This window comes from Fukomys damarensis, unplaced genomic scaffold, assembly GCF_012274545.1.
Source record: "Fukomys damarensis isolate Sample0158 unplaced genomic scaffold, DMR_v1.0_HiC HiC_scaffold_2, whole genome shotgun sequence".
Taxonomy (NCBI): domain Eukaryota; kingdom Metazoa; phylum Chordata; class Mammalia; order Rodentia; family Bathyergidae; genus Fukomys; species Fukomys damarensis.
In genome coordinates, this window is record NW_022900914.1 from 7,432,087 (window position 1) to 7,445,326 (window position 13,240).

The 13,240-nt window shown below is 41.5% G+C and overlaps 1 protein-coding gene across 1 annotated transcript in view; it reads left to right on the plus strand.

Moving 5' to 3' along the window:
• Nucleotides 1–6: 6 nt before the first annotated feature.
• The window catches only part of Rab10 (RAB10, member RAS oncogene family), a 78,388-nt gene continuing 65,154 nt past the window's right edge, over nt 7–13,240 (plus strand). The window contains exon 1 of the mRNA XM_010604839.1: nt 7–299. Coding sequence (XP_010603141.1) covers nt 173–299 — 127 coding nt within the window. The 5' untranslated portion in view covers nt 7–172. The remainder of the gene's footprint in view (nt 300–13,240) is intronic.

A 13,240-nucleotide genomic window follows, 5' to 3' on the forward strand; every position in this document is an offset into this window, starting at 1 on the left:
CCTGGGCTTCCTCGGCGAGGCCATTCGTAGGCCGCCCGCGCCGTCCCGAGCAACCCCTTTTCCCACGCTCCCCGTCCTCCGGCCCGAGAACGCCCGGGCGAGGAGTTGGCTGTAGTGCGAGGGACCGATCCCTTGGGGCCGCCGGCGGCGAGAGCCTGAGCCGCTCCTCCCAATGGCGAAGAAGACGTACGACCTGCTTTTCAAGCTGCTCCTGATCGGAGACTCGGGAGTGGGGAAGACCTGCGTCCTTTTTCGTTTTTCGGATGATGCCTTCAACACCACCTTTATTTCCACCATAGGTGAGTCTTGTGGGAGGATGGTGTGCGGTCTGTGGAGCTGCAAGCCTTTTCTTCTCCCCTCCAGACATCTTGCTTCCCGTAATATACGCCTTTGTTTCAGGGATTCCGATTCCAAACGACAGACCCAAGTTACTGTTTCAAGCGGCATCTAGCTTACTGGGGCGGGGTCTTCCCCTGCTATTCATCCGGTCTTTTGCTTTCAGATCTCCCACTCTTGAGTACCCGCTGTGGGTACAAAAATATGCAGCATTTAACAGCATTCCCAGATCCTGTTTCTTTAAGCAACTTGCTGGCTTTTTCCATATTTGTGTGGAGTTACTAAGATGGGTGATATTTCTAAGGAACGTTTTAGTGGCTGTGATTGAAGCAGCATTAGGTGTGTGATAAAGGGCTGCCTTGATACTTGAGGTCAAAGAGAAGATTCCATGTGCTCATAACATAGAGTAAACGAGGATTTGTGTTAATAATTATTAAGCAAATTAGAGGGGAGAAGCGAGTTGTCCGCGTTGACTAATCCATTGATGTGTGGAACAATCGGAGGCTCTTCGTGCTTGGAGTGGGAATCTGCCTCGAGTTTGCTCACAGTGCTTTTCAAGACATCAGCAGAATCAGTAATCTGAGGAACATGATCAGTTTCTGTCCTCAGCCAGAGTCCTATTAATGTACTTTCGACACATTGCGGAATTTTTTGGTGTGAAAGAAAGTGATGATTGACCTTTTCAATCAGTTTCCCATTTAGGAAATGAAAAGGGAAGAATCTAAGAAAGTTGCTTTTGACTCTGACACTAGCACTAATTGTGCTAAAACTCTTTTTTTTTTTTTTTTTTTTTTTTTTTTGGTACTGGGGCTCGAACTGGGGACCTTGCGCTTGTGAGGCAGGCGGCGGAGCCACTTAGCTAAATCGCTGGCCCTCCCTTGATTCTTTAAAGTACAGCAGCAGTGCAGTAAAACTCATTTTAAATGAACCTTAATTTTATAGTGAAACTGTTTAGAGAGACACCTGCAATCCTCTGAACTCTGGGAATTGTCAAAATAAGGATTTCAACCAGTTTATAGCCTTACTGAAATCATTGGTTTGGACCTCAGTGACATTTAGCAGCAGCATATTCTCATAAAACATGATGCTGAAATTAAATTGGACAAGTGATTAAAGTTTTTCTTTTTACTTACCTTCTTGCTGGGGAGGTAATTTGCTGGAAATGGTCATCATTTCCTGAGCGTACTTGTTTCTCTTAAACACTGTCATAAATTACATGAAATTTAGAACTTGTTCTCTGCCTTGGGTAGCACTTTTTAGCACAGTATTTCACTTTTAGGTGTCGGTAGCTGGGTGGGTCAGGTGGTTAGATCAGCAAATATTTATTGAGTGCCTAATGCTAGGCACTGGGGATAAGCGGTGGACCCCTTGAGCGTTCTGGTGAGGACAATCACAATAATGTGGAAAATGCTTAGGATAGTTAAAAGTCAAGGAGCAAGAGTGAGGCTAAATTGGGGGGAAGCTGAGCAGTCTGGCGTGGACATGAGACTGACGTGAAGAGTGAGGGTCGAACAGGAATTGGACCAGGTTGGTGGGATTCTCCCTTTCTGTAAGAGGGGGAATTTCATTCTGATTTTAACCTGCCATTGAGAGGGGTGGGATATAGAGTAGGAAGCAGAGCATTCACTTTATCTACACCAGTCTTTCTGTAAAGGGCACATCTCCAGCACCCATTCTGTAAGATAATGTAGAGTCTTTGTAGTCCTTTTACGTAGGAAAAAATGGTTTTGGATCAAGCTTGCTGGTTTGCAATCCTGGTTCCACAGGTAGCTATCTGTGTGCCTTAGGCAAGTTACTTAACCTTCTGCTTCAGCTTCTCTTAAAGAGTATTAATTGTCTCTACTACATAGGGTAGTTGTGAGGATTTTATGGGTCAGTAAGAATAAAGCACTTAACTTGGTGCCAGGCACTTTTTGTTAGCTACATACAGAATATGTGACGTTTTGTTACTCAGTTAAGACAGGTTGTTACTTTGTGGGTCAAATGCCCTCTACCCACAGTGGTCATCCAGATACTTAATCCGTGCTTCATTAAAGTTTACTCTCTGACACATAGATGTTCTACCACTGAACCCTCCAGCCCTCCAGCTGTTTTTTTTTTTTTTTTTTTTTTTTTGAGCATTTTCTAAGTATGAATGGAAGGGAGGCTTGTAAGTTGTCATTTAATTGTTACTGCTTAGTTTATGTTTTTGGTACTGGGGATTGAATTTAGGTCCCATTTTGAGCATGTGCTATACCACTAGTCTCTGCCCAGCTCCAACATCTGAGGTTTGTGCAGAAGGGCTTATCTTACAGGTGACCAGAAGGACCAGACTATTAAAATAAAGCAGGCCTTTGTTATTTTAGACATGATCATTTTAGTTTCTTGTTGGTTGTTAATTTCCACTAATTCTTTGAAGAAAGAATTATAGATTTATGGTGCATCCAGTGCTCATAAAGAAAACTGTATTTAAATTTTTCTGTATACTTTCAGTCCTCACACATACGTATTATGAAATTATAAGATATTTATGGTTAGATTTACTGCAGACAGAGTTGCAAAAACAAATTACTGGTAGGTTCCACATTCAGACAATCTCAAAGTGAATCCATGGACACTAGAATACAAGTTGCACAAGGGCAGAGATCTTTGTCTTTTTGCTGATAAGTGCTAAGCACCTAGAAGAGTTCCTGCGTTTAATAGGTGTGTGATAAAAAAAGAATAAAGGAAGACAGGCAGGCAGATGGTACACTCAGGATCCTTAATACATAGTTGGGGCTAGTTTACTTTAATGTTTTCTTTTTTACCTCATTTTTCCTTTTTTTTTGAGACAGGATTTCACTGCGTAGTTCAGATTGCCCTGGAATTCACTGTGTAGCACAGGTTGGTCTTGAACTCGCAGCTATCCTGGCTCACCTGCCCAAAGTACTGGGATTACAGGTGTGCACCACCACACCTAACATTTTTTCTTATTCTTGCTGCTGCTTTTTTTTTTTTGTACCAGGTATCGAACTCCTGTCCTTGCGCTTGCTAGGCAGGTGGTGAAACCACTGAGCTAAATCCCGGGCCCCAGCCCTTTATTCTTGTATTTTGAGGTACTGGAGATTGAACCCAAAGCCTTGCTCATCTTAGGCAAGGCTCTTATCTATTTATTTTTTGAGACAAGATCTCACTAAATTGCCCAGGCTGGGCTCTAATTTGAGATCTTCCTGCTTCAGCCTCCCCAGTAGCTAGTATTACAAGCATGTGCTGCCATACCTGGGCCTTTTTACCTACTTTGTGAATAGTATACAAAGTATATTTGGGTCCAGTTTTATGTAAGACTATTAGCTGGTTAACCTGGCCTGGTGGTGTACACCTGTAATCCCAGCACTCTGGGAGGTTGAGGCAGGAGGATTAACAGTCGTGGGCAATTTAGCAATTTAGTGAGGCTATCTTAAAAAAAAAAAAAAGGGATTGAGGACACAGCTCATTCCCAGTAAGGGGTGTGTGTGTGGGGGGAACAGGATTCACAGGTTGTCTCAAAAGTAAAGAAAGTTACTGGTTTTGGACGAGCAGATTTCAGTGGTTTACTTGCGCATTACTCTCTTGGCAATATGTGCTCAGGAAAGCATTACCCATTAGTGATATGATAATTATGTGAACTTGTCCCCACAGCCTAAGTTTTAGTTGGCTGTTTCTACTGGATGTGCTATCTTTTGGTGTCATTAATCTTTCTTTCACTCCTAGACTTATACTCTTTCCGTAGCAAGTATCTTTTGTTCTGAAATGGAGTATCTGGGCTGCATGTAAGAAATTAAAAGTGGTAGTACACATCTGTAAATCCAGCATTCGAAAGGGTGAAGCAGGAGGATTGTCACAAGTTTGAGGCCAGCCTGAACTATGTAGTGAGACCCTGTCTGATATTAAATCGTTGAAGGCTTTTGTCCCCAAAAGAGATATAGTGCATCTTTTTTTATTGTCTTGAGTGCTTTTTCTAAGCTTTGGAAGGATAGATTGGTTCCACTAACCTGAATTTAAGAATAAGTTGGATAAATTGAAATGAACCCATTTTATGTAGAACATTGCTTTTTAGGGAAATAAGCTAGACCTTTGTCATATTAAATGTGTCTGGGTTCTTCTGTAAATACTCAAGCAGCAGTTCAGGCTGCAGCAATGCCAGAAGGCCTCAACAATTTTTCTCATTTGAATATACACTTTTAGGATTGACTAAAAAAGTTTTTTTTCCTCCAGAGAACATGTAAATAAATGCCCAATAAACACGTGAAAAGATTCTTATCATCTCTAATAATTAGGAAAATGCAAATCAAACCACAATGAGGGGTCAGGCGTGGTGGTGCGCACTTGTAATCCTCGCGTATGGGAGGCTGAGACAGGAGGACTGCTGCTGAGTTTGAGGCCAGCCTGGGTTATATAATGATCTCAAGACCAGCCTGAACTACATAGTGAGACCCTGTTTCAAAAATAAAACAAAACCCCAAACCATAAAACAAACTACAATGAGATGATACTTTATACCTATTGTAATGTCTGTTACCAAAAACCAGTTTGGTGAGAGGGCTGGGGATTTAGCTCATTGGCTTTGTGCCTGCCTGCAAGCATGCAAGGTCCTGAATTCCCTCGCTGGTACTGCAAGAACCCCTCCAAAAACCAGTTTGGTGAGGGTGTGAGATGGGAGCCTTGGTGCCTTGCTGGTAGGAAAGTGAAATGGTATAGCTGCTGTGGGAAACAGTATGGCAGCTATACTAAAAATTACCACATCTGTAATCCAGTAATTATACTTCTGAGTTACTCCCAAAAGAATTTGAAGGAGGGAGTCAGATGTTTCTGTACCAGTGTTCATGGGAGCATTATTCACAATAGCCAAAAGGTAGAAAAAAGTCCATTGATGAGTAAAATGATTAATAAATAAAATGTATGTACACAATGGAATCTTTGTCCTTGAAGAAGAGTAAAATTTTGTTAAGTACTGCTAAATGGATGAATCTTGAAAACACTAGTGAAATAAGTCAAGCAGGGCGTGGTGGCTCGCATCTGTAATCACAGCACTTGGGAGGCAGAGGCAGGAGGATTGCTGTGAGTTCGAGGCCAACCTGAGCTACATAATGAGTTCAGGGTCAGCCTGAACTACAAAGTGAGACCCTGTCTCAAACAAACAAATAAAAGAAAGCCAGACACAAAAGGTCCAACATTGTGGGAGATACCTAGAATAGACAAAGAAAGTAACATAAGTGGTTATCAGGGCATGGAAGACAGGGTTATGGGTGTTTTTTTTTTGTTGTTGTTATTTGGGGTTTGCACTTGGGACCTTATGCTTGCAAGGCAGGTGGCAGAACCATTGAGCTAAATCCCTGGCCCTATAGGTGTTATTGTTTAATGAGCACAGAATTGTTGTTTGAAGGGATGAAAAATTCTGGAGATGGATAGTGGTAATGGTTGTATGACAATATGAATGTATTTAATACCACTACATTGTACTTAAAAATGACTAAATGCACAAAAAGATAAAGGCTGTATACCCCACCTACATGAGGTATCTAAAATTGTCACGTTCATAGAAACAAAGTAGAATGGTAATTACTAAGGGCTGAGGGAAGGAGAATAGCTGTGCAGTGGGTATAACACTCATTCAAATTTGGTAAAATGAGAAGTTCTGGAGATTATTGTATGACGATGTGATAAGCTGTCCTTCCTCTTGGAGCAGGATTATCTGTAGGACCCCACTTCTCCGGATGCTAAAATCTGTGAGTCAAGTTCCTTGTATAAAATGGTATGTAATATTTGCATATAACCTATCCACCTTCTCATACTGCCCCCACTGGGAATTGAACTCAGGGCTTCACAGTTCGCAGTCAGGCATGGTGCCACTGAGTTACATCCTGGGCCCATATTCTTTGAAAATAATCTTCAGTTTACTTTTTTTTGTTTTGTTGATTTTGGGGTACCAGGGGTCGAACTTAGACCTTGCACTTTGGAGGCAGGCAGTGGAACCACTGAGCTAAATCGTCACCCCCATCCCCTTTTTTGGGGAGGTGGGGGTGGGAATTGAACCTAGGCATTAGGTTTGCTCAGCAAACTTTACCACTAAGCTACACACCCAGCCCTTAGATTACTGTACTTTGAATACCTAATACAGTGTATCTTTGTCGTTGTTGTTGTTGTTGTTTTTTGGTACCGGGGATGGAACTCGGGTCCTTGCACTTGCAAGACAGGCGGCGGAACCGCTGAGCTAAATCCCCGGCTAATACATTGTAAATGATATGTGAGTAGTTATATTGTATTAGGGAAAAAAGTCTTAAATTTTCAGTGTGTAAGAAATCTTTCCCCTCCTAATATTTTGAATCATGGTTAGTTAAATCTTCTGATGGGGAGTTTTGGTGGATTACTCAATGGACAACTTGGGATGTCCAGCTGAACTGAATCAGCATGGTTTGGGTGTGGAAGGCCACCTGAGGGTTGTTACCAATGGCCTGAAAAGAGAACTGGAGGGCCAGGGATGTAGCTCAGTGGCACCGCATCTGCCTCACAAGCACAAAGTCCTGAGTTTGATCGGGGGTGGGGGTGGGGAGGGAGAGAACTGAAGGGGAAGGTGGTTGGCTGTTGATTTTCTTGGAGAAGCTTGTTGTGGGTCGTTTTCCTGATCCAAACTTGGGTGTTCTCATAGGCATTGTCACTTCTCACTGTCACTGGGAATGGCTGTTGCCCTGATTTTCGCCTTTACTGTCACTTCCTGGCTCCAGTGCAGGTCCCTCAGCCTGGTTGCAGAGATCCTTCACCTCGATTGCCGGTGCAGGCTTTCTCGCTTCCACCACCAGCCTTTGGGCCTTGATGCAGATCCTCGAGACTTGTATGAGACATTGCTGTGGGCTCTAGGCCTCTGGCTGGACTCCTGGAGGTTGTTGCCTTGGGCTCTAGGTCTTTGCTGGACTTGTGTGGGACTTTAGCCTGGGATCTAGGCCCTTGGCTGGATTCATTGGGTCTCAAGTGTGTGGTCAGGTCTCTTGCACTCCTCTGTATTGGACTTTTTGGGTGACTATTATAAAATAATTTTGTAAATTAGGTATCCTGAATTAAATCTGTTCCCTTGCAAACTCTGACTACAGCAGGAGTCTACCAGTGCTATATCTGATCCTGAGCCCATGGATATGAAGGGTGGTTAATATTTGGAACTGTGCACTTAAAAGTTAAAACTTGCTGGGCATTGTAGCACACATCTCTAATTCTAGCACTCAGAATGCTGAGGCACAAGAATCATCAGGAGTTTCAGGCCAGCTTGGGCTACATAGTGAGTTCAATGCTAGTCTAACTATGTAGTGAGACCTTGTCTCAAAATCCTAAACAAAAAACCAAAAATGGTTACAGTGACTGGGGATGGTGGTGCATGCCTCTAGTCCCTGCATTTGGGAGACTGAAGCAGGTGGAGCATTTCTTTCCTTCCTCCCTTCCTCCCTCCCCTCCTCCCTTCTCCTCTTTCTTTCTTTTCTCTTTGTTTTTCTTTCTTTGAGTCAGGGTCTTACTATGCAGTTCAGACTGGCTTTGAACTCACTATGTAGCCCAGGTTGGTCTCGAACTCGCAGCTATCCTCCTGCCTCAGCCTCCCTGGTGCTGGGATTATAGGTCCTACCACGCCAGACAGGAGGATTGTGATTTCAAGACCAGCTCAGACTACATAGAGTTCAAGGACAGTCTGGATTGCAGAAGGAGACACTGACTACCCCCACCCCAAGTTTAAAATGGAGGCTGGTGGTATACTTCAGTGATAAAGCATGTGATAGGCCTTGGATTCAGTCTCCAGCAAACACCCCCCAACCCACACTTAAAAAAATACTTATGGTGGTAAATTTAACGTTACATTTTTTGAAAGCACAGTATTAAGAAGTAATTTAATTGGTAAATTTTGTTACGTGTATTTTATACTTTTTACGAAATGAAACCCATATAACTGACATTTGACCCAGTTCTCTGAATGAATTTGATCGCAGTTAAGTACTGCTCAGAAAGTTCACCTACTCAATAGTTTGAGTTGCTTTGTTTTGGAGGGGGCTGAGTCTTAGACCAAGTATCTAGGATGTTTGGATTACTGTATCTGCGCTTTGTGAATTTAAAGCATCATAGAGCAGAGTTGCTGTTAGCAATAATTATGTTCTTTTTAAGGATTTAAATGTATAATGGAGTACTGAGTATGGCAGAGGAACTGCGGTTATTCTTGTTTGGTTTGTAGAAGGGAAAGAATGATAAAGAGAAATTTGACAGTCTGTTTCAGTACATGATTGCCCAGGTAGCTGTGATGAATGTATAAGTGGGGGTATATAGAGTGTTGATTTACAAATAAGAGACTGTTATTGAGCATAAATTGTGTGATAGCTAAAGAGAAAAACTGTTTATGGAGATGATTAGTCATAAAGGAGGAGTTTAGAAGAGCTCCCAGGGATGTTGGTAATAAGACAATATTATGTGAATCTGTAAGATTGATAAAATTCCTGTAAAGATCACAGAATAGGGTCCTTCAAATAGATGAATAATTGAAGATTAGTGGAATAAGTTCTTAAGTTTTTTTGGGGGGTACTGGGGATCAAACTCAGGACCTTGTGCTTGTGAGGCAGGCGGCAGCACCACTGAACTAATTCCCTGGCCCTGGAATAAGTTCTTTAAATTTGAGTTCTGAGAAAAGGAATTTGATGTTAGTGTGGGGATTGATGGCATTTGCCTGTAATCCTGACACTCCAGGAAGCAGAGGCAGGAGGATTGAAAGTTAGACCCCAGTTAGGGCAATTTAGCAGGATCCTGTCACAAAATTTAAAAAAACAAAACAAAAATTTCCCGATATGGTTGTGTGCGAAAGGCCCTGGGTTTAATCCCCAGCACTGATAGGGGTGAGGGGAGGAATTTGAGAAAGTGATGGGAATAAAATTCTACTGGAGAAGCCAGTAAATGTAATCCTGGTACCCTGCAGGTTGAGACTAAGATCACCATGAGTTTGAGGTCATCCTGGGCTACATAGTGAGTTCAAGGCCAGCCTGAATTTAGAGTAAGCCCTGTGCCAAAAATACCAAAACACATCTGCTAATCCTTTTAGTTTTTTTGAGATAGGATCTTGCTGCATAGTTCACATTGGCCTTGAATTTACCATGTAGCCAAGGCTGGCCTTGAACTGTGGCAGTCTGTCTTTCCTCAGCCTCCTAGGGCTGAGATTACAGAGATAACCAAACCTTGTCAGATACATGCTACTTAGGGGAAATAAGAAATGAGAGAAAAGTTTTCTTTGAAGACAATAGCATGTATTTTGGGTAGAAAACCTATGTAGATTGCTTAGTTCTTTCTTTCCAGAGATGAAAAATAGTTTCTTTTTTCTTTCTTTCTTTTTTTTTTTTTAAAGATAGGGTCTCGGCATGTATTTCAGGCTGGCCTTGAACTCACGATATAGCACAGGCTGGCCCTGAACTCACAGTAATCCTCTTGCCTCAGCCTCCTGCGTGCTGGGACTACAGGTGTGTGCCACTACACCCGGTGAAAGTAATACTTATTGAGGAAAATAACAACTGGTGTTTCCAATATGGGAATATTGGAATCCTACACTCCCCCACCCCCACGCCACAGCTTCCTAGCCAACCAGAAGGCGAGCAGGCCTGCCACCTGCGGCAAGGGTGCCTTCCATGATCTTATGGGTCCCCAAGAGCCTTTAGCAACAGGGCCAGTAATGGTGGACTGAAACTGTAGGCCAAAATAAACCTTTCCTCCCTGTAAGTAGATTATCTAGGGATTTGTTAACGTGATATGAAGTTGACTAACACAACACTCAAGTGAGTACTGTACAAACAAACTGGGGAAGTATTTATAAGACTAGTGGCTTGCACTAGATACCAATCCAGTATCCTGCTTATGACATTATACTGTAGTTTCTCCAAAAATATTACCAACAGAAGAAACTGGACAGAGTGCACAGGGATCCCACTGTAATGTCTTTTATAACTATGTGCAAATCTTAATAAAAATTAATATATTAATAGAAAATAAGTTAAAGCTGGCACTCTAGAGACTGAGGCAGGAGGAGCACAAGTTTGAGCCCAATCTGGGCAACTTACTCTGTCTCTAAAAATAAAAAAACAAGGCCCAAGAATTTAGCTCAGTGGTTCCACCCACCTGCCTGGCAAGCACGAAGTCCCAAGTCCCATCTCTGGCACCCCCCCCCCAAAAGATCTAGAGATGTAGCTCACTGGAAAGGCCTTGCTGTAATCCCCAGTACCGCCAAAAGCAAATAAACAACTAACTTTCTACCTTTCTTTTTTCTTTCCCTTTTCAGCATTGGGGACTGAACCTGGGGCCTTCCCACTGAACCTCCAGCCTGGCCACCTTCTGATATTTTTTCCCATTAAATTTATTGGTACATTTAAAGCAAACAATACAGTTACATTTATCATTGGGATCTTGTACCTTTATGTGATGTATCTTGGTTCTTGTTTTTTCCCCATATTCCTGCCCTCTCTTCACTTCCTTCACTCCTCCCTATTTACAAAGACTTTGTTTCCTTTTTTTCATATATTTTCTTTTCCCTTCACCCTCTGATTTTTTTAAGACAGGGTCTTATTAAGTTTCCTGGGCTGGACTTAGAATTTGTGATTCAAGTTCCATGTCTGGCTTGATTTTAATTTGTCAATTATAAATTTGTTATTTTGAGTGTTTGTATACAGTTTGGTATGTTGCCAAAGGTTATTTTTCTAGATAGAATAAATGTCCAAGAGTACAACTGCTGTGTTATACAGTAATTGTGTATTTAGTTTTATAGGAAACTACCAAATTCTCTGGAGTGTCTTGACTATTTTATACTCCCACCAGTGTTGTATGAGTGATGCAATTTCTCTACGTTCTTACCAACATTTGGTGTTGTCATTAGTTTGTATTTTTAGCCATTTTGTTTTAGCTGTTCTGATAAATGTGTAGTGATAATCTCATTGTATGTGTCTGTTTTTGAGAAGCATGGAATGATTAAAGAAGTACACAAAGAAAATAGAGTATGGGCCATTGAGAGACTGCTATGGTTCTTGTTTTATTTATATTTTTCAGGGCTGGGGGTTGAACCTAGGGCCTTATCCATAATAAGAATACACTCTGCTGTTGAGCTACATCCAGTCTTAAATATTTTTTTCGTTGTTTTTTTTGAGACAGGGTCTCACTATGGTTGAGACTGACCTGGAACTCACTATGTAGCCCAGGCTGGTCTCAAACTCACAGTGATCCTCCTGCCTCAACCTCCTGAGTGCTGGGATTACAGGTGTGTGCCACCATGCCTGGCCACAGTCTTAAATTTTTCAGAAATTTTAATTTGCATTTGCCTGATGGCCAGAGGTGTTAAATCTTTTTATGTGCTCACTTGCCCCCTGTATATCCTGTTTGGTGAAATGGCTGTTCATATTTGCCCATATTCTAATTGTGTTGTTTTTTTAACTATTGAGCCTTGAGGGTTCTTTTTACATTGAAAGTTATAGTGTTTTGTTGGATATGTAGTTTGCAAATGTTTTCTTTTTCTTTTATGGTACTGGGGCTCGAACCCAGGGCCTTCTCACTGAGCTACATCCCCAGCCCTTTTTTTATTTTTTATTTTGAGATAGGCTCTTGCTAAGTTGCCCAGGCTGGGCTTCAATTTGTGATCCTCCTGCCTCAACCTCCCAAAGTGCTGGGAATTATAAGTTTGCATCACCATACTGTTTATAACTTGTCTTTTCATCCTTTTCACAGGCATTTCAGAGTGACAGTGTTTTTTTTTTGGTACCAGGGATTGAACTCTGGTCCTTGTGCTTGCAAGGCAGGCCACCGAACCGCTATTTGATAGCTCCTGTTGCTAAACTTTCTAGGATTCTGAGGCCTGAATTGGCTCATTCCGATTTGGTATCATCTTCAGGGCACCCTGACATCATAAACTTCTTAGTTTTTGTCTTTTATGGTTAGAATTTGTTCGTTGAAGTGAAGGTAGAACTTATATTTTGTGTTTATTGTTCTGATGTGTAGAGAAGCACTTTCTCTACTATCTCATTTGGAATTTGAGGTAGTTTGTTTGTTTATTATGGTACTGGGGATTGAACCCAGTGTTTTTGCACTGAGCTGCATCCTCAATATTTTTCTTTCTTTTTTGGTGCTGGGGATTGAACTCAGATCCTTGTGTTTGTGAGGCAGGTGGAGGAACCACTGAGCTAAATCTCCAGCCCTATTCTGTTTTTCATTTTTTGACAGGAGAAATTGTCCAGGCTGAGTTTGTGGTCCAGACTGTTGGGATTACAGGCATGGCCACCATGTATGGCTTTTAAAGTGATTTTTTTACTCCACTTTTTAACTCAGTATAGTGTTCAGTAGGGTTAGAGATGGACGTTTTGCTTCTTCTCACTTTGTGAAAAGTCTGCCTCAAAATAATGAGATTTTTTGTTATGTAGTATAGTTGAAGTGGTAGAGACTCAGTTTTTTCCATTTCTATCCATAACAGTGACATTTAAGGAGAGAGCTTTAATTTAGATGCATAATTCTAGGCTGATTCACTTGAGGGGGTAGTAGTATTTTTGCTTTTTGTGGTATAACGTATGACTGTAGTCTTAAATTTCAGTCTTCTGTTCTCGATGCATACTATCATGTAGGATATATAACACAATTCAGCAAAGTAATCTGTCAGGGTTACAGTAGGGTATACATGTTTTAGCAGTTGTCTTTTTTTTTTTGGTACCAAGGATTGAACTTGGGTCCTTGTGCTTGAGAGGCAGGCTGCAGAACCACTGAGCTAAATCCCTGTCCCTTAGCAATTGTCATTGAAAGATAAGACATACAGTTCTTGATTTTTACTGATTTGAAACCTAGTAAATATTTATGCTAATAAAAAGGGAGTATTGAGTTACTCTTTCTCTACATATTCTTAGTCTTACAAAAATGTTTTTCTAAATTAGAC